Source organism: Lagopus muta, chromosome 18, assembly GCF_023343835.1.
Source record: "Lagopus muta isolate bLagMut1 chromosome 18, bLagMut1 primary, whole genome shotgun sequence".
Classification (NCBI taxonomy): Eukaryota; Metazoa; Chordata; class Aves; order Galliformes; family Phasianidae; genus Lagopus; species Lagopus muta.
This window is the reverse complement of record NC_064450.1, coordinates 10,331,088-10,354,823: the sequence shown is the minus strand read 5'-3', so window position 1 is coordinate 10,354,823 and position 23,736 is coordinate 10,331,088. Positions and strand designations below refer to the sequence as shown.

The 23,736-nt window shown below is 60.5% G+C and overlaps 3 protein-coding genes across 8 annotated transcripts; all 3 read left to right on the top strand.

Annotated features, from left to right (window-relative positions):
• The first annotated feature begins 219 nt into the window (after nucleotides 1-219).
• Nucleotides 220-5,071, top strand: LOC125702030 (CMRF35-like molecule 2). Of its 5 annotated transcripts, none has more exons than XM_048964805.1 (6): nucleotides 295-885; nucleotides 2,489-2,624; nucleotides 3,411-3,517; nucleotides 3,763-3,815; nucleotides 3,965-4,093; nucleotides 4,351-4,588. In XM_048964805.1, the coding sequence occupies exons 1-6, from the start codon at nucleotides 399-401 to the stop codon at nucleotides 4,462-4,464; spliced, it is 1,026 nt and encodes a 341-aa protein (XP_048820762.1). In that variant the 5' UTR covers nucleotides 295-398; the 3' UTR covers nucleotides 4,465-4,588. The 5 variants fall into 5 exon arrangements, with proteins under 5 accessions (XP_048820765.1, XP_048820761.1, XP_048820762.1 ...); XM_048964807.1 differs by lacking the exon at nucleotides 295-885 and adding an exon at nucleotides 1,328-1,907; XM_048964804.1 differs by lacking the exon at nucleotides 3,411-3,517 and having other exon boundaries at nucleotides 294-885; nucleotides 4,351-5,071.
• A 304-nt stretch (nucleotides 5,072-5,375) lies between these two features.
• On the top strand, nucleotides 5,376-18,540 carry XYLT2 (xylosyltransferase 2). The gene is made up of 11 exons (XM_048964803.1): nucleotides 5,376-5,546; nucleotides 10,026-10,494; nucleotides 11,252-11,427; nucleotides 12,362-12,564; nucleotides 13,016-13,096; nucleotides 13,321-13,537; nucleotides 14,017-14,193; nucleotides 15,054-15,316; nucleotides 15,418-15,613; nucleotides 16,052-16,385; nucleotides 16,668-18,540. The coding sequence occupies exons 1-11, from the start codon at nucleotides 5,412-5,414 to the stop codon at nucleotides 16,988-16,990; spliced, it is 2,574 nt and encodes an 857-aa protein (XP_048820760.1). The 5' UTR covers nucleotides 5,376-5,411; the 3' UTR covers nucleotides 16,991-18,540.
• A 271-nt stretch (nucleotides 18,541-18,811) lies between these two features.
• LOC125702177 (uncharacterized) lies at nucleotides 18,812-23,713 on the top strand. Of its 2 annotated transcripts, XM_048965101.1 has the most exons (6): nucleotides 18,812-18,937; nucleotides 19,359-19,480; nucleotides 20,193-20,303; nucleotides 20,419-20,517; nucleotides 20,964-21,125; nucleotides 22,322-23,713. In XM_048965101.1, exons 1-6 carry the CDS (start codon nucleotides 18,877-18,879, stop codon nucleotides 22,466-22,468), a joined length of 702 nt encoding a protein of 233 aa, XP_048821058.1. In that variant the 5' UTR covers nucleotides 18,812-18,876; the 3' UTR covers nucleotides 22,469-23,713. The 2 variants fall into 2 exon arrangements, with proteins under 2 accessions (XP_048821058.1, XP_048821059.1); XM_048965102.1 differs by lacking the exon at nucleotides 20,193-20,303.
• Nucleotides 23,714-23,736: the final 23 nt, after the last annotated feature.

Below are 23,736 nucleotides of genomic sequence, written 5' to 3'. Positions count from 1 at the left end.
ATTCATGTGGGGCCCTTCAGTGCACAGAGTCCTCTGCCAGGGCATTTTTTGTGTCACAGAAGATAACTTGCCCAAACGGAGCTGGGGGAACCCCATCAGCCTGATGGAACCCCACTGCACGGGCATGCTGAGCCCAACCTGTCCTCCAGGGCAACGGCAAGGTCCATGAGGGACTGGAGCTGCGGGGGATGAGGTCTGGGGATGGGGAGAGGCCTGGAGACACACAGCTGAGGAAGAGGAATGTGATGGGTGAGGGTGGTTTTGGGGTGGAAGCTGGGCAGCGAGGCTCGGGGGGTGGGAACTGAGTGCTGCTGGTGACAGAGGGATGAAGGAAATGAACTGAGTGCAGAGGAAAACAGAACTGCACATTGCAGTCCGACTTCTGCAAGTGCCTGGCCATGAGTCAAGCAGAAAGGGGAAGGCACAGCCCTGAAGGACAGGCACAGAGCACGACCTGCACGAGGGCTGCCCGGGGCAGAAGTGCAGCCGGTGCGGCCATGCGGCTGCTGCCGCTGCTCTGCTGCGCGGCTCTGTGCCTCCCCGGCCGGGCGGTGCGGGGACCCGGCACCGTGGAGGGGTACATCGGGGGGTCCCTCTCGGTGTCCTGCTCCTACCAGAAGGGGTACGAGAAGTACCCGAAATACTGGTGCTACCCTGGGACGATTAAGAGCTGCTCGTATAACACCCACCTCGTCATCACGTCGGAGCAGCAGCCCTGGGCTCAGCGGGGCCGAACCTCCATCTGGGACAACCGCACGGCGCGGGTGTTCACTGTGACTGTGAGAGACCTGACTGCGGGGGATGCGGGCACCTACCGCTGCGGGGTGCGAACACACCTATTGCAGATGGATGTTGCTGACAAGGTGCGGGTCACCGTGTTGCCAGGTCAGTCCCTGCCCGTTCCCCACCTTGCACAGCGCTTTTGGCCCCAAACCCACAATCACCACATCAAGAGCCAGGGCAGGGCTGTGAGATGAACTGGGAACGGGGTGCAGAGGTGAGAGGGTCGGGGGCTGCTCAGTTTGCTGCGTGCTTTTGCAGGTCCAGCATCGCAGACTGACATTGCGCTCCCTCGGATCACCCCAGAGACGCTGCCAATGGGGACGGACGCTCCGACCGGGACTCCAGCCCCGGCGACATACACTGCTCCAGGGACGGACACCGCTCCGGACCACCGCGGCTCGCTGCCGCTGTTCCCACTGCTGGCGGGGCTGCAGGTGCTGGCGCTGCTGGCCATGAGCGCGGCCGTGCTGCGGCTGAACCTGCGGAGCGGCTGTACCCGGCCGCGTCCCGCGACCCCGCACCGCTTCTCCCCGCAATAAAGCTCCGCTCCGGCCCCTCTCCCTGCTCCGTGCTTCCCCTCCGGCCGCCGCGCGGGGGTGCAGGGGGCGGGGGCAGTCGCGGGGCCCGAGCAGTCGCGGGGCCCGAGCTCCGCCCGTCCGACGGGAGCGGCCCCGGGGGCGGCGGCACGCAGAGCTCCGCGGTTCCTCGGCCCCGGCGTCCCGCAGCCGGTGCGGCCATGCGGCTGCTGCCGCTGCTCTGCTGCGCGGCTCTGTGCCTCCCCGGCCGGGCGGTGCGGGGACCCGGCACCGTGGAGGGGTACATCGGGGGGTCCCTCTCGGTGTCCTGCTCCTACCAGAAGGGGTACGAGAAGTACCCGAAATACTGGTGCTACCCTGGGATGATTAAGAGCTGCTCGTATAACACCCACCTCGTCATCACGTCGGAGCAGCAGCCCTGGGCTCAGCGGGGCCGAACCTCCATCTGGGACAACCGCACGGCGCGGGTGTTCACTGTGACTGTGAGGGACCTGACTGCGGGGGATGCGGGCACCTACCGCTGCGGGGTGCGAACACGCCTATTGCAGATGGATGTTGCTGACAAGGTGCGGGTCACCGTGTTGCCAGGTCAGTACTTGTGGGTCTGACGTTCCCCCCGTGCCCAAGGAGAAGTGCCAGGAGCAGGGCTGTGTGATGCAGCTGCCGGGAGGAGATGGGCACCTGACATGGAGCTGCCCTGGGATGCGTCACCAGGCTGTGCAGGCTGCCACCATGATAGGGGTCTCAGTACAGCCCCTTTTTCTGTCCCTCCTTCAGCTACCCCCTCTCTGCAGGGCATCACCCTGCTCTCATGCTCCATTTTCACTCTGCTCTGATCCCACTGGCTCTCCCTGTGCTCCCCTGGCCCACATGTTGTGCCACCATGGAGTCCCTCATTCCCGCCCCATTTCCCACCGAGGAGCACCAGACCCCCGGATCAGGGCCATGCAGTACCTCTGCTGGGGTGTGTGTGTGTGCTGGGGGGACTGGGACTGCTGGGCCCCGCTGCAGCCCTAGGGAGGGGGCTTAGAGCCTCAGCCCTGGGGCTGTGTGCTCTGTGCAGAGGGGACTCCGTGTCCCTGGGGTGACTCTGAGTGCATCACCTCCCAGCCTGCAGCATTTCCCATGGAGGCAGGCAGATGTGCTGAGTGCCTCCTATTCTTTCACAGGTCCTACCTCAGCATCACCCTCCACATCAGCCATTACCCCTGGCTCCATTTTGGGCCCCACATGTACGCCTTCCCAGCAGGAAACTGCAGAGCAGACCGCACGCCCCACTTCCTCCGGAGACCTCAGTGAAGGGCAGTGAGTACCACTCAGGCCCACACTCAGGCTTAGACCTCCTGCACCTCCTGCCTTTGCCTTCAGAAGGCAGCCTTGTGTCCTGTCAGACAGCTGCTCAGTGCAGACAGCAATGTGGGGCCTGGCAGAGACACACCTGCCTGCTGGTGTTGAGCAGCAGGAGGAAGCAACAGGTCATGGCTGTGTGAGAAGAGAGCTTGGGCTGCACCGCCGATCCCATTTCCTTCCTCATATCTCGAAGGGGTGTTTGCTTATGGGAAGCCACTTGTGCGCTGAGCTGGGTGCTGTTCTGCTTTGCAGTCACACATGGTCTCGCAGGGGCTGCCCAAAGGGCAGCAGCAGAGCTTCCCTTTTCCTCCGTCTCTCAGAGGTGATGCAAGATGTGGGGAAGGCTGAGGTTCCCATCAGTATGGGTGATCTCCTTCTCTAAACCTGTCCCCCTGACACAGTGGCTGTGCCTTTGCTGGCAGCAAAGCAGGTCACCAAACAATGCATCCAAACCGGAGCAGAACAATAGAAAGGCAGTGGCAATAAGTTCTTAAAACACTGGAGGTGCTGCAGCTCTCAGAACAGTGTCCCATTTGCAGCTGCTCCCTTTAGGCCGAGGACCACCTGCCTGCTTCCCTTGCTCTCCAGGCAAGCCCTTTGCCCACAGCCATGACCAAGCCGAGCAAAGAGAGAAAAGTGAGCAGGAGCAGCTGCCACCCGTGCCCACATGCCTGCTCTGCAGTGGTTGCTGCTGGCTTTGCTGCTGAGCAGAGTGAGAGAACAGAAACTTTCCTCTTGCAGGTTGGATGTAGTCATGGGCATCCTCATCCCATGCATCGCAGTGGTTCTGTTTTTCCTCACACTTGCTGCTACCGTTTTGGTAATTCTGTCCTGGAAGAGGAAGAAGGGTGAGCGAAGCTGTCACCAGTGCCTTTTTCTGTCTAGATTTTGTGTGAATTTTGGTGCCAGCACAGGGAGGGGCAGAGGGCCGCCAGCTTTCTGCTGGGTCTGCGTTTGTTGCAGAGCTGCTTCGGGCCAGGCGCCCCGGCTCCCTTCCTGCTCTGTGGTGAGGTTGGCCGCAGCAGCACAGGGTTTCACACGCTGCTGTTCCTCTGCTTTCCCTTTTGTCTGACCATGACTGCATCTCACACAGCCCTCGCAGGAGCATCCATCGAGATGGGCAGCACTCGTGGCACAGCCGACGCGGTAAGGCGAACAGCATGGGCCTGGGGAGCTGTGCGGGAAGGGGGAAGTGCTGCACTCTGTGCTCCTGCCTCCATCCCAGCACTGATCACTGAGGGCAGTGAGATGGGAGGTGCTGGAAGTGCACCCCGACTCTTCCTGGTTGGCTGCAGGAGGTGCTGCAGTACGCGGATATCAGCCACGCGGGCATGGAGCAGAGCCATCCGTACAGCAACGTCAGGGCTGCCCCTGCATCCCCACAGGCAGCCACCGAATATTCAGAGGTCAAGAAGCCGTGGCAGGTGGGAAAGCTCAAGGAGGCAGCAGGAAGAAATCCTGCTTGGGGGCTGTAATGGGGGGGACCTGGTGTGGGGCAGGGCTGGGTCAGATGGGCGGGTTACAGGTGGATAATTGCCACAGATAACGAGGCTGCCCTCCTGCTCTCTGGTCCTGCAGCTGCAGTGGGCGCTTGAAAGGGATGGAAGAGGCTCCGGTGGATGGATGTTCCTTGGAGAAACCATGCCAATCGTTTTTTATATTTTTTCCCTCTTTTTCCCAGGATTTAAAAGAGAGTACAGAGAGCCTTTATGCACAGGTGTGCAAAATCCCTCCCGAGGAGCAGGAACAGCTCTATGCCAACATGGCTCGCAGGCAGCAGCGTGCAGCACAGTGAGGATGGGGAGCCAGCACTGCTGTCTGCTGGGAGCTGCTTGGGACGCTGAGACCCACTCGGGGGCATCAGGACAGTGCGTGGGGCAGCCAGGAACCGGCTGCATGTCAGAGCTGCTGCTTTCCTAGGTTCTGCTGCTTCTTTGGTACCAAGACAGGAGGAGGTTGAGCAAGAGGCGACAACATCTCTCCCTGCGTTCGGAGACCTCGTGTCCCACGTGGCAACCGTGCTGGGAGCAGAAAATGGTCCCTGCACTTGTGCGGCCCCTGCTGGGGGGGGGCGGCCGGCAGAGATGCTCCCATTCGTCCCGCACGGCCGCTGGGAAACAGCCGCTCACATCCCCGCGCTCCCCAGGGCGGCTCCGTGCCCCACGGCCCCGCTGGGAGCGCACCCTGACGGGCCGCGGCTCAGCCCCCCCACCTCAGCCCATCGTTTACTCCCGGGCGCGCACTCGACGCATTATTCTCCATAAAACACCTCTCTCAATTAACGCAGCTGATACTTCGGTGAATCCGTGGATAACTCCGGGGAGCCGGGCCCCGTTCCACCGCATCTGGGGGTAATTTTCACAGCAAGAGCTGCTAAGAGCCGCTGCTGGGGGACAGCGGGCGCTGCGGGGCCAGGAGCCGCCCGAGATCTCAGTACAGACGGGGCGGAGACCCGCACAGCCGCCTCGTGGGGCCGGAAAGCTCCGGCGCACCCTGCAGCCGGCGGCACCGCGAGGACGCGAGGCGCGCCCCCGCACACGAGCACGCGCACGGCCTGCCGCACACGTGGACGCGCGCAGCGCACGCGCAGGAAGGGACCGCTGCACGCGCGCACACGCGTCCGCTCCTCAGCAGCGCGCACGCGCTCCGGCACGCGCGCCGTGCCCGCGCCTTTGGCCCCGCCCGCCTCCGGCCGCGCGTGCGCGCCGCAGCCCGCCCCGCGCCGGCGGAGCGGCCGTGACGATGGGGGCGAGCGCCCGGGTGCGGAAGCTGGCCCGGCGGTACCGGCTGGCCGTGGCCACGGCCCTCGCCATCCTCCTGCTGCAGGGGCTCGTGCTCTGGAGCTCCGCCGGCCTCGACGAGGAGGGCCCGGCCGAGGTGCGGAGCGGGGGGACGGAGAACGGAACGGGCCGGGCCCGGGGCGGGGGGCGGGCCGGGGCCGCGGCCGCCGGTGGGCTCGGAGGCTCCGCTCGGGGCGCGGCCGGGCGGCGGCTGCGGAGTCGTTTGGGGCCGCGGGGGGTCCGGGCGCTGTGCTGCGGGCCGCGGGTCTGCGCGGTGTGCGGAGGGGAGGCGCGGAGCGGAGCGCGGGGCTGCGGAGCGCGGTGCCCGTGTGACGCTGCCCGCAGCCCCGACCTTCTCGTGCCTCGGGACGGCGCCGGCCGCGCGTTTTACCTCGCGATCGCACGGGAAGCTGAGGCGGGGGCTGCGGGCAGGGCCGGCGCGTGCGGTCGTCGCTTCCACCTCCCAGCGGAGCTCTTCGCCTCCGGGCCGTTCGTGGCGTTGCGTTTATTTGTCGAGAGCCGCTCCGCTGTGCCCGGGCCTGGCCTGCTGCAGGGGGCGAGCGGCAGCGACGGCTCGTAACGCTGAGCACAAAGGGAGGGGAGGGGAAGCAAGGAAGGAAAGGAAGGAAAGGAGCTCCTCACCTCCGCTCCGTTGCCGCCTCCCTGGCTGCTGGAGCCGCCCCTGCGGCCGCAGGAGTTTCCCTGGACTAGAAACTTCTCCCCCGAGGGCAAAAAGGAATGGAGCAGCCACTGCAAGGAAGCAGGAGGAAGGTCTGTGGGTTGGTCACACGGCCAGCAGGTCGATCGCCAGCCCCAGGGCTGGGTGAGCGCAGCAGTGAGTCAGAACCGGGATGTGGCAAGGAGAGCAGACACAGAGTTACCTTTGATTTGAAGATGCTGTGAGTGTGTGAGCTGTGCAGCCAGGTGTGACTGACAGCCCCGTCCTCTTTCCCTGACCTTGGCTGGACACTCATCCCAGCTGCCCTTTCTCTCTCTGCACCGGCCTATGCTGCTCCCCTGTCTGCCGTTATCACTTGGGCTGGCAGTTCCTGGTGCCACTGTCATCAGCTCTGCCTGCCTTTGCTCCTGCCCTGCGCAGCCTCCTTGTTCCTCCTGCTTTCCTCGTGCCTCCCCCAGCACCGAGCTGGGCACTGACAGGTTTGGCTGTGGGCAGCCTCGTCTGTACTGGGGACAATTCGCCGCCACCCGTCTCACAGCTCATAAGATGGGAATGGAGAGGCCTCTCTGGAGAATGCAAGAAGCCTCATGAACTTCACTGACAGCTCAAACCCATCAGCAAGCTGGGAAGAATGCAGTAAACTGTTTTAGAAAGACAACAAAGCTCTTTGGTTCTGTGCCCTCCTGCAGTTTCTGCTTTTGGCCAGACCTGGAGGAGCCACTGTTCCCTGGGGTATTTCTGGTAGAGATGAAGGCAGAACTCTCCCTGGAGTACCTGACTTTGCAGGCTTGGATGGATCTGGGAAACTCTGGGATCTAATTGCTTGAGTAAATGGCTCCTTCCCACTAATGGACACTGCTCTAGCCTGGCTCATCCCCACCACAAGCCAACTGTGACTCGCAGGAGTGAGCACACGACCACAGAGCGTCTTTGTGGGTGGAGGTGAGGAGCTGTCACTGGGGAGAGGTGTTGCAGCCCATTCACGTCTTTGTGCTCTCACCTCCCTCCTGTCCTCGCTGCAGGCAGCAGGCCCCTCTCTGGTGCTGGAGTGTTATGTGCTCAGCCTCCAGAGAAGCTTCCTACAAAACATCTTTTCTTCCAGCTTTGCTGAGATTTCTTGGGTTTTGTTTTTTTTTTTTCCCCAGCCAGCTTGTTTGTAGGAGCTGTGATTGAGTCCATTTGAATCATGAGTTCAAGGACCTGCTGCTGGCTGATCTAACAGCCGCTGAGCCTCACATTTCCCCAGTGACTTTGGAACATTTTGGCATTGGTTTTTCCTGATGAGAGCTGGTATTTGACAGGCACCAGGGTCAGTCAAGCCCACATGGAATGTTGCAGGACACCAGATGTCATTAACTCTGCTCCTCTCTCTCATCACTGTTTTTTGATGTGTATTTGAGCCCTCTGCAGCATCCAGGACCTGGAGGCCCAGATGGATGCATCCTCTGTGTCCTGCAAAAAAGGGAGGGGATGCTTAGGAGGACTTGGCATCTGTGCTGAGAAGCTCCGGCAATGCAGGGGCTGTGATCCTAAGCTCACCTACTGCTTTCTAAAAGAAGTCCTGGGGCAGCCAGTCCCTGTGCCCTTCCTTTCCCAGCAGTTTGGGCTCCATCTGCAGGAGCAGGGGAGGCAGGAGGGATGGGATGTGGGAATGGGCCATGGGGATGCGGCATCCTGGTGCCGCTCTGGAGGAAGGGTGCCATGGGGACGATGGCCACAGCGCCCTGCATGTGGGACGTGGTGCTTTAGTCGCCAGCTGGCAGGCAGTGCGAGGTCAGCCCTGCTCCAGGGAGGTGGGGTCTGGGTGCCTGCCCACGGCTCCATGGCACTGTGCAGACCTCAGTGGAGGCAGTGGGGATGCAGGATGGAGGAAGTGACCACTGGCAGGTGGCTGGAGTCGTCCATGTGTGCAGGGAGGAGGGAAGGGCAGCTGCTGGCGCTCCCAGGAGCTCTGCCAGAGAGTCCTGTGCATGAGCCCTAAATACAGCAGAGCAACGTGGCTGAAGCTGTTCTCTGCCTGGCTGGGTGGAGGGATGGCTCTGCTGTGGTGCAGTAATTAGAAGCCATTCAGTTTGTTAGCTGGCAGCTCCAGAAAGGCTGGTGGTGTTTCTGAGGAATTCCCTGCTGTGAATAGCAGCTGAGTTCCTTCCAGGGGACACGTGGGGTGCTGTGTGTGGGCGCCGTGCCGAGGCGTGCTGGCAGGGCCAGAGGGTCTTCCTGCAGGGCTGGGCTGAGTCTGTGGACAAGACTCTTTGCTCATCACTTTCTGACTCCCTGCTCCTGTGACACGCAGAGGAAACAGGTCCATAACTCTCCAAACAGACGGGCCTGTGCTGTGCTAATGAGCTGCTCCCGCCTGTCAGGGGCTGGTGGTGGCGCCTGGCTGCGTGGCAGTGGGCTCACCTGTCCCTGCTCACATCAGCCCTGCGGGAGCCACGCAGCTCTGCGGCCCCTTCCCGCATGGCTGAGGATTGCAGGCTGTGGGGGGACCATTCAGCCCAGCACAGGGAGCTCAGGGACAGCGTGCTGGCTCTGCCTGTCGGCTGCTCACACAGGCTGGCTGGAACAGGCAGGTCTTGCCAGATGCTTTCTAGCCTTTGCGCAGCGTGATTCTCCTGGCTGTGACCTTCCTGGCAGCTATGCCTGCAGGGAGGCTTGTGCAGCAAATTAACTTGGTCTCACCATCTCCGTGAGCATCTGTGCATCCTCAGAAGATGCTGCTCCCCCAGAGAAGCTCCCAGCAGGTCTCGCTGCCTGCGGTGACACCGGTTGGTGCTGTGCCGGTGGCCGTGCCAGCTAAAGCCCTTCCCCAGCCCTGGCCAGAATAGCTCAGGGGCTCTGAGTGCATCTGATGGTGTCTATCGTGCCAACCCCACGGGCAGCTCCACTCCTTGGCCCTGCAGCTGCCTCCCTCATTGCTACCATCCAGACTCCTATGTGTCCAGGAACAACTCTTCACTCTTCCCACGTCTAACTCATTTCTGCTAATCAGCCAGCCTGGCAGAGGTAATGAAGTGCAATTAACTTCCCTCTGCACACACTTGGCTCCTTGGGAAGGTTTGTTAAAGGGATTTCTAGAGAAGCTGGCAGTGACTGCATCCGCTCCAGGTGAGCACTGGAAGCCAGGAAATGGAGAAGGGAGCACAACAGGTTCTTCCCTTACACTTTCAGTCCCAAAAAGTACAGCTGCCTCTTGTGTGGGACTCCATCCCTTGGATAAGCTGGGCTTCAGAGCCAGTTTGGGCTCACAGTGTGATTGTGACAGTGAGCAGCTGGTCTGTTTGCCAGCTGGCAGAGTCACAGCCACCAGCTAGGGGAGCCCTGTGCCTGTCCTTACTGCTTTCTGCCCACAAAAGACCCTGCAGTGTGGCAGGAAGGCAGAGGGGACCTTGGAGCAATGTCCTGGTTGTTTGTCTTGGGTGCTGCAGCCACAGGGGCCGCAGAGCGGTGTCACTTGCTGGAACATAGAGGCTTGGGGTCTGTCCCTGTGAGGAGGCAAAGCACCGTGCAGGGAGGTGCTGTGGGGCTGGAGTTGGGGGTTTTGGGTGGGGAGTGGAGTGAAGGCCTCATTTGCTGCTGGAGCACCAGACATGCTGCAGCACTGAGCTGCTGTACATGAAGCTAGTTATTCTGCTGGGGGCAGGGGTCAGATCACTGCTCTGGGCATCTTCTGCTCAGCCCTGAGGAGACACTGCCGTGAGGGGTACCTGTGCCTCCCTTGCTTGCAGCAGCCAGCCCTGCTGTGCTTCAGTGTGTCCTGAGGATGGCAGAGAAGGATTCTGGTTGTTGGGCTCCAGTGGGACACAGACGTTGAGCACTGGGAACAAGGATGCTCTGAGTGCATCGGCAGCAGGCCTGAGTTAATACCATGTCCTTTTCCGCATCCACCTGAAACAGGAACGGCAGAAGAAAGCCAGGCTGCCCGAAAACGGCGATGGCTCCAAGGACTCTGACAGCTCTGCCGGGCGCCGGGGCAGCGCAGGACGGAAGCACGGGCGATGGCGAGGACGGCTGGACAGCCCCGGGGCTCTGGTGTCAAAGGTGGTGAGAGCTGTGACAGCGAGACACAAAGTGGGACGGCGGCTGCCAGCTGCACCGGACTCCAGCCGGAGGAACCTGACGGAGCCGCGCGGGGACGCCCAGCTGGCCGTCTTCCAGCAGGGTGACACAGGCAGCGTGGAGGGGGCTCCGCAGCCCACCGAGAACAGCTTCACCCCCAAGTGTGAGATCACGGGCAAAGATGCCCTCTCTGCGCTGGCCAGAGCCAGCAGCAAGCAGTGCCAACAGGAAATTGCCAACGTGGTGTGTCTGCACCGGGCCGGCAGCCTCATGCCTCAGTCTGTGCCTCGCCACTGCCCGCTCTCCGGTAAGTCCTGCTCACGTGCCCAGGCTGCCTGTGGGCATCTGGAGCATCCCGGTGAGATGGGTGGGCCCCCTCCTTCGTGCAGCCAGACAGTCCCACAGGGCCCAAAGCTGCCTCAACCTGTTGCTGATTCCCAAATTTCTGCCGCCTCTGTAATCCAATTAAAGCTGTGCCAGCCTCCTTAAACTGGGCTGTTCATCCCAAGCAGCAGCAGTTTTAGGGATCGGAGCCAGGTGCAGCTGCATCTTCTGTTTTGAATAGCCAGAGGAGGTGTAGTAGAAATGCTAAGTCAGGGCTTGAGCCGGTGATGGAGCACCTGGTGGGGAGGCAGGGCCAACCCAGGGGAGCTCAGGTGCATGCAGTGTACCTGACTGAGCAGCAGGGATGGAGCCAGGATCCACCCCTTCCCAGCCCTCATTCAAGGGTTGGCAGTGGATGCGAGGGGGTCTCTAAGAGATCCCTGCCTACCTGAGGCCTTCCCAAGGTAAGCAGTTTCTTTCTCTTTCTGCCCCTGCTGCTGTTGTGTTTGAGTAAATTCTCACTTGCTGTGACCTGAGTTCTTGCTGTTCTGCTGTCGTTGCTGCACTTTCCATTGCATTACAGGAGGGCACCCCTCCTTTCCCAGCACGTTCCTGTCAGTGTTACACTAGGGACTGCTCATGCCAAGGTGCCTTGCTGTGTGTGGTAGGGCAGTGGCATGCCCTGTGCTGTCTGGAGCCAAAGCCAGCAGGTTGCTGACAGCCCTCGCTTCCTCATGCAGGCAAGGTCAGCCCTGTGATCCAGTGGGATGAGAGCCGGCTGCAGCAGGTGCCCCCCAGCAACCCTGTGCGCATCGCCTACATGCTGGTGGTGCACGGCAGGGCCATTCGCCAGCTGAAGCGGCTCATCAAGGCTGTGTACCACCAGCAGCACTTCTTCTACATCCACGTCGATAAGGTACGTGAAGGGGGGAGGGAAGAAGGGAGAGGACGTGCTAATGGTGTCTGGATCCATCACCCAAGCAGTCCATAGAGGTGAGGGCGCAGACCAAACGAAGACAAGGCTTCGTCTCCTGTACAGGGTCTCCAGCACTGGAGGAAGTGACCGGGTGGGGTTTGTCATCACTGTGACTCTCCCACTGTTTCTGCCTCCCCAGAAATAGTAGAATCTGTCACCCTTGCCTGGAGCAGGGTGGTCTCAGCCCTTGGGGCCACAAGCAGCAAACAGTCTGTGCTCACCTTCCTCCAATGCCATTTCCTTTCATGTGGGCAGGGGAAAGATTGTACTCCAGCCCAGAAGATGCAGTGCTCACACCCTGCTTCTCTGCTCTGTTATTTCTGTGCGTTGGCAACAGCCAAAAACAGCCCAAAGGCATGGCTAGTGCCAAAACACTCTCCATTCCATTGATCATAGATTCCAAGATCCCAGGGACACGTCACTTTGCCTGGTGGAAGGGAAAGGTCAGCTGGATCAGGCAGGCAACTCTGTTCTGGCTGCCCACTTTTTGTTTCAGCAGTATAAATGAAAGGGGCTGCTGTGCCCTGGGCAGGCAGCAGATCGTGGCTGCTGCTGCTCAGAGAGCCCTTCAGAGGTGGGCTGCCCAGCCTGCCAGCAGGGTTGGGGTCTGGGGGCATGGGGGGATGCTGGCAGCAGGTGGGGTCTGGCTGCCCTTTCCAGAGTTTCCAGTCCAACCTCTGAGAGCAGCAGCATTGAAGTTTAGCCGTGGTGTGGGCTGGGGCACCACAGAGCTGCAGGGTCTGACTCTTGGTACTGCTCAGGAAGGCAGACAGGGGAGTGGGAGGGCAGAAGGACACGGAGCAGGGCTGGTGGTGAGGAGGACAGGGCCCTGGGAAGAGGAGTGCTCGCTGACCGTGAGCTTTGTCCCCTGCAGCGTTCCAACTACCTCCATCGAGAGGCAGTGGAGCTGGCCCAGCACTACCCCAACATCCGTGTGACACCCTGGCGCATGGTGACCATCTGGGGAGGCGCCAGCCTGCTGAAGATGTACCTGCGTAGCATGAAGGACCTGCTGGAGCTGACCGAGTGGCCCTGGGACTTCTTCATCAATTTGAGTGCCACTGATTACCCCACGAGGTTGGGACCTTGTTGGATCAGGGAGGATGATGGAGGGGTTCGGGCTGCGTGGTTCCCCAGCAGCCTTGGGAGTAACATTGCTGGGAGGAGCAGGGAGCTCAAGGAAGAAGAGGTTAGAGTTGCACCCACGTGCTGGTGATGATACTTCAGGGCAAGGCTGGTCCCGTCTCTGTAGAGGAGCCCAGCCAGTACCTCAGAGGCCGTGCTTTCCCACTGCCTGGGTGTTGCAGGAGAACGTGCACGTGAACACATGTGAAGACATGGATGTGCACCAGCCCTGCAAACCTCAGCAGGTGCCAGGCAGCAGAGGCTGCGTCTGCCCAGCAATGGAATAAGGGACCAAGTCAGCCCCTGGCAGGCAGCCTGAGGCTCCTTGTGTCTGATGGCTGCTGCAGCCTGAGTGTTCACTGGGCTGCTTTATCCCACTAATACTTTCTAATTTACCTGTCAGGACCAACGAGGAGCTAGTGATGTTCCTGTCCAAATACCGAGACAAGAACTTCTTGAAGTCCCACGGCCGAGACAATGCCAGGTAATCCCAGTTAAAGACCAAGGGGAAGAGCAGGAAAGTGGGGAGATGCGAGGGGAAAGAAACACATCAGTTGTGCAGGGAGTTGTTTTAGCTGCAGCCGCCAGAGCTGAGCAACCAGCCCTCTCACTGGTGTCAATCCACTGGTTTTACACTGCAAGAGATCCGCCTGTGTCCTGGCAAAGCGGGTGGCGTCCCTAACGCCTCGTGTTTGTCCCTCTGCCCAGGTTTATCAAGAAGCAGGGGCTGGACCGCCTGTTCCACGAGTGTGACTCCCACATGTGGAGGCTGGGTGAGCGGCACATCCCTGAGGGCATCGTGGTGGACGGTGGCTCCGACTGGTTCTCACTGACCCGCAGCTTCGTGCAGTACGTGGTGTATGCAGACGACCAGCTGGTGTCCCAGCTGCGGCAGTTCTACACCTACACGCTGCTGCCAGCCGAGGTGGGTGCTGCTGGGCTGCTGGGCTGCTGGGCTGCAGGCAGGGGAGCTCAGAGCTGCCTTCTCTGTGGGAGCTGCCTTCTTCTCTCAGCCTTATTCCTTTTCCCCAAGAAACAAACAAAAGATGGTGCTGGCTTTGGTGGGACTTTCTTCCCATTGTTCTGAACAACGCCCCGCTCCATCCGTGCCCCAGGTAGCTGGGAGGAGCGTTGCAGGTTCTGCTCATGCAGCTTTTGTGACTGCTGGTAGGAAAGAGGGGGCAGAGGAGCAGACTTGCCAAGGGTTGTGTTTGTATCCAGCCCCGTGCTTTGGGTCCAGACACTTGTGGGCTGGATAAGGAGTGATGTGCGTGAACGTTGTGGGTTGCCCTGTGCTGGGAACTGGGAGCTATCCAGGCCTCCCTGTTCTTCTGTGAGTGAGGGGCTCCGTTAAGCACCCACCCTCCATCCCCCCTGTGTCTCTGTCCCTTCTCTGCCACACAGTCCTTCTTCCACACGGTCCTGGAGAACAGCCACGCCTGCGAGACGCTGGTCGATAACAACCTCCGCGTGACCAACTGGAACCGCAAGCTGGGCTGTAAGTGCCAATATAAACACATAGTCGACTGGTGCGGGTGCTCCCCAAATGACTTCAAACCCCAGGACTTCCTCCGGCTACAGGTGAAAAAGATCCTCCTTTCTCCTCCTGCTCTTTCCCCCTCCTCCCTCTCTCTGTCCCGGCTCTCCTCTGAGCTCCCCTGCAGATGCAGTGCCAGCTGCTCTGCACGATCCTCACCCGGCCCGGCAGGAACAGGAGCAGGATTGGCTCTCCGTCCCCCGTGGGGCTCAGCACAGATGTGGCTGAGCGCTCCGCTGGCGGGGTTGTGCTGCCTGCCCTGCCTAGCAGCCGGGTTCTGCTTGCAATGCTGCTCCTTTTCCCAGACTTTTTCCCATTTCCCTGCTCTTTCTTTGCAGACCTATTGGGGCAAATATCTGTTCTTTAAAACCTGTGAAAAAAGTGCTGTCATCTTTGGTAGGACAAAATATTTTGACATCCTCCCGTGCTCTCAGCAAGCTGAGATGTAAACTGAACGGGGGAGGTTTGGGAGATCTCTGTCCCTCGGTGGGATTTTCCAGCGAGGGGCTGCAGTACTCCATGGTGCACAGCACTGATCCTGCAAGCTGTGCCACATGGCCAGGACTCTGCAGGTTGGCGGGTGGGAGCCCTTCTGAGCATAGCCAGATACAACGGATAAGGGGTGAATGACAAGTGGATGCTTGTGAGCACATAGAGGGGAAGGCAGTGGGAGAGATTGGAACCCATCTGCATTACCAGTAGCGATACTTTTTGCTACCACTGATCCTGCCACAGAGGATCCCACACAGTCTGTGCTTTGCTGCTCCTTGGCCTGCGCCATCAGATGGGGCAGAATGGATCCTAGCACGCTTCTTCCCCTGTGCCCCACACCCGGCCGTCCTGCTGAGGTGGGAGGGCGGAGGGGAAGCCGCCATTGCTGTTAGAAATGACTGTGTTGTTCCAGCAACTCTCCAGACCCACCTTCTTTGCCCGCAAGTTTGAGTCGACGGTGAATCAGGAGGTGCTGGAGATCCTGGACACCCACCTGTATGGCAGCTACCCCCCCAGCACGCCTGCCCTCAAGGCCTACTGGGAGAACGTCTACGACCGTGTCGATGGGCTCAGCGGCCTCAGCGACGTCACCCTCACCTTCTACACGGGCTTCTCCAGGCTGGGGCTCCGCAAAGCAGCATCTGTGGTGGCGCCAGAGCAGGAGAAGCTCTGCAGGTGGGGCACTGACCGTGGCTCGGCTCAGGCTCTGAGGGGTGGCTGCACGTCGTGCTGGGAGGATGCTGACGCTCAGTTGTGCAACCTCTGTCTTTCTCCAGATTTGAGCCCCGAGGTTTCCCATCCAGTGTTCACTTGTATTTCTATGACGACCGTTTCCAGGGCTACCTGGTGATGCAGGAAGTGCAGAACTCAGCCACGGGCCGGGCAGAGTCCCTGGAGGTGTGGATGATGCCCCAAGGAGCTCTGAAGCTGGCGGGTCATGGAGGACAGGCAAACCGGTTACAGAACCTTGAGGTATGGGAAAAGTTTCCCTCAGAACTCCTGCTTTCCTCCTGAGCTTTTCTACACCATGCTGCCCTTCTTTCTCTCCAAGCCTGCACACTGAGTGAGGCAGAGGGGCACAGTGCCATTGTCATGGCTGAGAATGAACTTCTGTCCAGGAGTTTGGCTTCAGTTTGGAGCTGAACAGTGGAAAAAAGGCTTTGAAGGGATCTTTGCAGTGGGGGGAGTTGAGGCAGCTGGTGGCAACACCTCTGGCTGCAGAGGGCATTACATGCAGCTGGATTGGCACTGATGTGGTGCAGGCGGACAGGAGAGCAGAGCAGGGTGGGTGTGTGTCGCTTTGGGCTCCAAAGCTCATTTCCTCTCAGGTTTGGGATGGTGAAGCACAAATCCCGAGCTGGTAGCATCTGTTTGCCCAGTGTCCCACTGCCTCATGCCTTGTCCCTGCAGGTGGGCACGGAGTGGGATCCCAAGGAAAGGCTCTTCCGCAATTTTGGAGGCTTGATGGGGCCTTTTGACGAGCCGATGGCCATGCAGAAGTGGTCGCGAGGCCCCAACCTGACAGCCACAGTGGTGTGGATTGACCCCACCTATGTTATTGCTGCCTCCTACGACATCACAGTGGATGCTGAGACTGAATTCACCCAGTACAAGCCGCCCCTGAACCGGCCTCTGCGCCCTGGCATCTGGACCATCCGCCTGCTCCAGTTCTGGGAACCCCTGGGGGAGAACCAGTTCTTGGTGGTGCCACAGACCTTCAACCGCAGGCAGCCTCTCAGAAAAGGTGAGGATGCTCTGGGATCGGGGCCGAGGTCTTTCTGCGGGCAGTCCCATGTGCTTCCCCCCATGGTAGCCTCCAGCCTGCAGGAGCCATCCTCCTCTGCCTGTGTATCCACGTGTGTCAGACGAGGCTGATGTGTCTGCCACATCCGTCCTCCAGGTGCCTCCCTGTCCCTTGGGCTGGACTATGGGCTGCAAGGGGCCGGGATGCTGAGGGTGCTGGGAGTAGCAGCAGAGTGCTGGGATCAGCAGTGCTCACGGCTGTCTTTGTCCCTGTCCTGCACAGATGACAGCAGCTGGCTGCACGGCGGGCCCCCCCGCAATGAGTACATGGAGCAGAGCTTCCAGGGCCTGGGGGGGATCCTGAACCTGCCGCACCCCGAGGAGGCAGAGGCGGCGGCGGCCCGGAAAGCACAGCTGACGGGGCGGGCGCTGGACGAGTGGGCAGACAGTGCCATCAGCACCTTCTGGTCCGTGGCGGACGTCTGTGTCGGCAGCGAATCCTCCTGCTCCTCCCTGGAGCTCTGCAGCAAAACCTCCTGGAGCTCACTGTCCCCGGACCCCAAATCAGAACTGGGGCCCGTCAAACCTGATGGGCGGCTGAGGTAGCAGGAGCAGCTGGGGGGCGGTGGGAGCTGGGGCCGTCCTGCATCACTGCCCTACGAGGGGCTCCAGGCTGCATCGCCCCGCGCAATTCGCACCGAAGTTACTTGAGGAAGAGAACGGGGAAGTGCCGGGCTGAGGGATCCTCCTGCGGGTTTCTTCTGGAGGAGGGGGAGGTGCTCTTGGCCATCTCTCCCAGGAATGGGCACTTGCCGGCCATGGGCAGCGTGCTGGGGTGCCCACCGCTGTGGGGCGCTGACGGGAGCTGCGTGGTTCTCAATCCAGGCCTTGGTGTCGTGGGAAGGGCTGGTGGAGAAGGGACGGAAGGCTGCCAGGGGCGGGCTCTGCACCAGCTCAGCACCCTGCCCTCTCTGCCCTGCCCAGGCTCGATCTCTGCAGGATCAGCCCGGTGCCGCGGGCTGCTCCCCTGGAAGGCTGGCAGGGGACTCCAGGGCACGCAGGGACGTGCAGGAGCAGGATAGGTCAAAGCCTGCCCCGTGCATGGAGCTGCTGCTGGCCCAGGGCTTGCATCTCACCCCCTCGACCCCAACCCTTTAGTTTGTATTTTTATAAATATATATAGAAATATATATGATGCAAAGTGCAATAGAGACGAGACCCCCGTTGGCCGGGATGTCCTCGCGTCTCCACGTCCCCTGAGACTGTAACATACCTTGTTCTCTTGGCTGTCCTGGTGCTGCAGGACAGGGTGCTGGGTTGTTTACATTTTTTTTATTATTGTTTCGCTGTTTACCATTTCCTGCTGGGGGCTGAGGAGGGACCGCATCGCGCTGCCCTCAGGGCAGCTGCCCGACTGTGCCAAACATTTGGAGCTGCCGATGTTTGCTGTGCGACGGCTCAGAGGGCGGTTTGAGCCCCAGAAGCCGCTGTGGGACGTTGTGGCTTCCGTCTCTGCTCCACCCAGAGCTCCGGGGCGGGATGCGTCTCCTGCCAAAATGCAACGCGATGGCAGCTGCCCTGCGCCACAGCCCGTCGGCCCCGCCCGCTCTGTTCTCCTGGGTCAGCAGAAGCTCTCAGGATCTGCTCTGGTTCCCCGGCTACAAAGCAAAGCAAGGAGATCCGGCCGGCTCCATCCGCTCTGTGCTGCTGCTGCTTCCCACGTCCGGAGGAGCGGCGGCGCGCCCCGTTCCCAGCCACCCGCCGGCCCGGGCCCTGCCGGCGCCGTTCCTCTCCGAGAGCAGCGCTGCGTGGGACGGCCGGCTTCAGTTTTCCACCCCGAGGAGCTGCTCCACCTGTGGAACTGCGACTGGAGTTCGTGAGCAGCCCGAGGACGGACGTTGCCTGTGCGAGGACGGGCGAGGGCTGCTGCTGGGGCAAGGGCCGCCCGCTCAGCACCTCCTGAGCCCCTTGCCGCCTTTCCCCCCGCTCCCCCCCAAGTTCCGCGGGCTGTGCGAGCTGCTCGCTGCCCATCGCTCGCCCTTTTCCCCCGCACCGCAGCTGCCGGAGCTGTGGGTACGCGCCGGGCCGGCACCGTGCGGAGCGCCAAAATTTGTGTCGGGAGCGTTATGTAAAGTTACCTTGAATATGCAACATCTCCACAAATATATCTATATCTGTACGGTGTGTCGGCCCCGTGCGGGCTGCGGGTGCACCCGGGCTCCGTTCTGCGGTATCGCTTCGTCCCGCGGCGCTCGGGGCGGGGGGCGATGCTCCCCTCCGCGCTCGCCGTTAATGAGCGGCTCTCCTTCCCGGTGCCCGCACGCGGCCCCGCCGCCCTGTCCCCTCCCGGCCGCTCCCTCCCGGGGCTCCGCCCGCGCGTCGCGTCGCCACGGCGACCTCCGGCCCCGCCGCCAGTGGGGCCGGGGGGCGGCGCCGCTGCCGGCGCTGTGCTGGGCCCGGCCCGGCGGGTTGCGGAGCGGAGCGGTCGGAGTATGGTGCGGCCCGGAGAGGAGAACATGGACAGCAACGTCCTGGCCATTGTCGTCGCTGCCAGTGAGTGCGCGGCCGGGGCTCCTCGCCGGGGACGTTCTCCGGGGTTCCCCGCGGTGCCGGGACGGAACCGGGAGCGTTCGGTCCGCTTCCTGCAGCCGGAACGGCTTCCGCTCCCCGCACGCGGTCCGTTGGGAACCGCAGACGCGGAAGCTGCGGGGAGCCGTGGCTGCGTCCCGAGATACGCTCGGGGCAGCGCGGGGGTACGGGGCGGAGCTGAGCTGGTCGTGGGACGCGCTCTGGGAACAGAGCCGATGTCTCGTTACGGCGAGAGAAGCGCTGGGGACGCGCGGTGCTCTCGGTGTCTCTAGGTCGGGCAGCGGGCGAGTCCGGCTTCCCCGCGCTGCTTTGTTCCTACAGACTCCGCGGGCGAAGGGGCTGCGCGCTCTGCCCGCCGCTCACTGCATGTCCTCTCCCCTGGCAGCCGTGTCCACGTCCTTGTTCTTCGTGGCGGTGCTCGTCCTGCTGCTGCTCCTGTACCGCCGGGACCCCACGTGCTGCCAGTTCCTCTGCTCGTGCCGCTTCTTCCAGAGCCCCGGGCAGTGCGTGAGTGCCCCGTGCCCTCGTGCCGGGCTCTGCTGGGGGGGAACCGCCGCGGCTCCCCTTGGCGGCCCGGGTCGCGCTTTCCTCCTTCCTTCCCTTTCTCCGTTCGGCACGCTGGCGAGCAGAGCTCCGCGCTGCTCCGCTTTACGGGGAAGGGGCCTCGCGAGGAGTGGGGCCGGGAAGCGGCGTGTTCGGCCGGCTCGCCTTTGTGCGGTGCCCGGGGAAGGCGCCGTTCCGAGCGATGCGGGGACGGCGCTTCGGGCTTTGGGTGCGGAAAGGCGGCTTCCCCGCTGCCCGGGCCGGTGGGTGCCGCGCTGACCCGGAACGGGGCGGCACCGCGCCGCCATCCGGCGCAGTCACGCGCGCTGCCCTCCGCCCCCCGTTCAGCCCCGCGGTCCGACCGAAGGCTCCGCGCCGCTTTGTGAGAGCAGGGAGCGCTTCGCTCCGCGGGAGGAATCTTTGCTGGCAGTTGCTCAGCGCCTTTGCAGGGAATCGCGTTTAAGCGCAGCAAGGCTGCTCAGGAGTAGAACCGTAATTGCTCCTCAGAGCTGCTTGCAGCGTTGCTCTGAAACGAATCCCTGAATAGATAAGAGTTTACAAATCCTGTGACCTTGAACGCGTGCCAGAGCTCTTATCTACACCAGTGGAAAAGCCGAGTGCCCGCTTTTCTGTTTTTTTTTTCCTTTTTTTATGTCGTGCTGTTCCCCCGTGAAAGCTAATTCTGCTGAACCTGTGTGAAGCCTCCGGCGCCCGGCAGCGCGGCCAGCCGACGTGGGCGCCCAGAGCGGACCTGCTGCTGCCCGGCCAGACCGTGCGGGAGCTCTGGGTGCGGGAAGGGTGCAGGCACGGCGCGCCGGGCACAGCCGGCGGCTCTTCGTCTGGAGCTGCAGCTGCGGGGGGGGGATTTCAGCTCACTGCTCCTCTCTGACCCCTCGTTCCAGGACTGCCAACCCCCGTACTTCAGCAGCAACCAGCGGCTGGTGGGACCCCAGTGCAGAGCGTCGCGGCTGGAGAGCGCTGCTGAGAATCCTGGCATGCAGGTGGTGTTGCTTTCCCTACGGGGAGCTGGGGGGAAGGGTAGCGAAGGTCCCGATGACCCTGGAAGGAGACTTGGGAAGGTTGTGGTGTCCCGGGAAGGTCTTGGGGGTCATGAGAGAGGAGTCGGGCTCTGGGAAAGCTGTCTGTGCACAAGAACTGGTGCAGAAGGCCCAGGGATGCTACGGAGGGCACCACCTTGTCTTTGTATGTCTTGCTTTGATTGGGCAGATCCCCTGGACTTTGGGATCTTGTAGAGCGCGTCTGCATCTTGCACCCGTGGTGTAATTATTTCCAGGTGTGCGGGGTGAAGGGTGTGCGGATTTCCTCTTCAAGGGGTTCAAGGAGCAGCACTCGTAGTTTTGAGCCTGAAGCATCCCGAGGTGGCATTGGGCCACCGGCTCCCAGCAGAGCCCCGCTGCGCTGACACTTCTGGCTTTGGTGTTTCCAGGCAGAGGAGCTGTTCTGTGTCGCGCCGCCCAGCAGCTACCAGCTGCCCTCCTGGGAGCCCCGCCTGCCCAGCTATGAGAGTGTGCGGAAGAAGGATCGCCAGCGGGAGATCCATCAGATGATCGCAGAGAGGTTTGGGCTGTGGGCAGAGCCTTCCCAGGAGGTGAGCCCAGGGCTGCTCTCAGTCGGTGAGGGCCCAGGGGCAGCGCTGCTCCCACCTGTATCTGGCTTTGGCTCCAGTGATTTGCAGTGCTTATGGACTCTGTTCCCCATGCTCACCATTCTCCGATAGCCATTATCTCTGGGAAGGGCACACGGTGTACTCAGAGGCTCCTTTTGTGTACATCTGTGCAGTTAATGATTCATCTCTGCCGGTGCGTTTGCAGAAATGCCTGTGCTGGGAGTAAGGACAGAAGTGCTGATGGCAGAGCGAGCCCTTATGATCAGCGCTCTGTGCCAGGCCGAGCGTGGAAAGCTATTTTTGGATCGGAAGGCTTCCGTGGTTCCTCGCTCCTTTCTCCCAGCAGGACGTTTCTGACAGCCCCGTGCTGTTACCTCAAAGTGCTCGTGGCTTATTGAGAGCCAGAGGCTTTGCCTGCTGTGGTATTTAAGATTTGCAGTCCAAGAGAGGGCATCTGACATCAGACTCCTGTTGAAGAAGTCCTCATTGACTGAAGCAGCAGAGAAATATTTGAAATCCTTAGCAGAGCACAAAGCACTCCCTGGTTTACCTGGATTTTCAGCTTGTAGTGCTACAATGCAATATTTGGAATTGCAGCACTTGGCACTCAGCACTTGGGTTTGTAACCAATGCCCTGATGTGAGAGCACTGAGGGCAGAGGAAAGCAAGGCCCAGCCGCACCAAGGACAAGAAATTGAACTCTTAACATTTCTTAGCCTGTGCTGAGTGACTTGCTCAGAATTGTGCCTGCTAAAGCCCAACAGGCTTAAATTTGGGAGTACTGAGCCTTGAAAACTCTGAAGTTACAAACTGTAGCCTGCTTTTATAGACCCCCCTACAGCCTGCACGTAGCTAAAGGGAAGTGAACAACAGTCCTGTTTCAGCAGAAGCCAATTCTTTTCTGGCTTTGCAACAAGCAGGGCCCAGTCCCTGGCACGGGGCAGAGCAGGAACCTAACATGGCATCCTGGAGGGAGCGGGAGGGATATGCTGTGACATCTGTGGGTTTCTGCCCCCCTGCGAGGCAAACGATGCCAAGCTCAGCTCTTACCTTCCAGCTCGCAGCCAGCCAGCAGCCTGCTGCTCTGAGACCTGGAATTTAATTCCAATGTTTTTTGGTGCCTTGTGTGTGCTGTGTAGGACGTGGGGTGACCTGCTTGTTTCCGATTCTCTCAACAGCTGCCCCCTCCCTATGAGCACGCCCTGCGGCACCCTCCAGCTTTCTCAGGAGTGGAAATCGCCTCAGAGGCCACAGACAGACGCGCTGTGCCAGCCCCCCCCCAGGCCCCGGTCAGCTGCCAAAGCCAGCGGAGCACAGCTGTGTAAGACTTCGTGCTGCCGTGCTTCTTCCTCGCGTCAGTGGCAGAAGTCCTGGGACGTCGTTCCCACCTGAGGGAACAGCCGAACCTCAGACCTTCGCTCCTGTTTCCAGTCAGCTGGTTGGAGGCAGGCGAGTCGGACCCAGCTGTCCTGGACGCCCGTCCCGCAGCATGGAGACAACCACGGAGCTCCCCTGACTGCAGTGACCAGGGACGTCTGCTTGCTCTTCCATTTGCCAAACACGAGGCGGTGGATCGGCAGCAGAGCTGCTTTGCTCCGCATGAGGGGTGAAGCAAAGGTGAAGGTCTGCTCTGTTCCTGCAGGCAGCTGGTGGATCATTAGCTCTGAGGGCGCGGCAGGCACTGCCAAGCACACGTGTTTGAGCTCTGATGGTCGTGCTGTGCCACTTCATCTATTCCTCAGGAGACAAAACTGTTTATCAGCGTATCAGATTCCCAATGGCAATCCTGACCTGCTAGTGACAGAACGAATCTGCATCGGAGCGCTGCTGCACGCTCTCATGGCAGCAGTTTGTATGAACTTCAGATGTGCAGAAACTTGAGGTTGAAGGGATCGTGTCACTGGCAGTGCTGTGTGCAAACAGAGCGCTGAGACAACGGCACAGCTGGGTGTGCAAAAGGGCAGCAGAGTGGGCAAAATGGCCGGCAGCCTCCATGGGGAATGTAAAGCAAAGGTGGAAATGCACTTCTGGTGCATCTTACCTCGTCTTCTTTTGAGGAGAAGACAATCTATTAATGTCACTACACTACCAATTTTGATAACCTGTTTTCTACTGTAAAGCCTAAGCTTCAAATTGTTTACAAACCTGTAGATAAAATGAGATCAGTTTGGCTATGAGGCATCCAGGCTTCTTTCTTTCAAGTAACATGAGCAATCACGGAATGACTCAGGAAAGATGAGAAGAAAAGTCTTCTGGATTATGGCTTTATGAGACACCTCCAGCTGCTGAGTTTCAAATACCATCCCAGACTTGCGCCTCTTAACAGGCACTCTAAAATCAGTCACCAATTAGCTTTAAGAGCACAGAATTGCCTCACATGGTTGTAAACGGAATGCTTCTGGGCATTTGAGTTAATCAGTGAGGTGAGTTAGATACCAGCAGAAATCTAGCTTTGTGGGATGCAGTTAGATACAGCTGGAAAGGAATCTCTCCTTTTCTGTAATGTCTTGGAGCTAAGAAACAAATATAGCAGCAGTGACTAAAAATGAATAAAAATAGATGGAATTGTTAGTAGGACAAGTATTGTCACAAA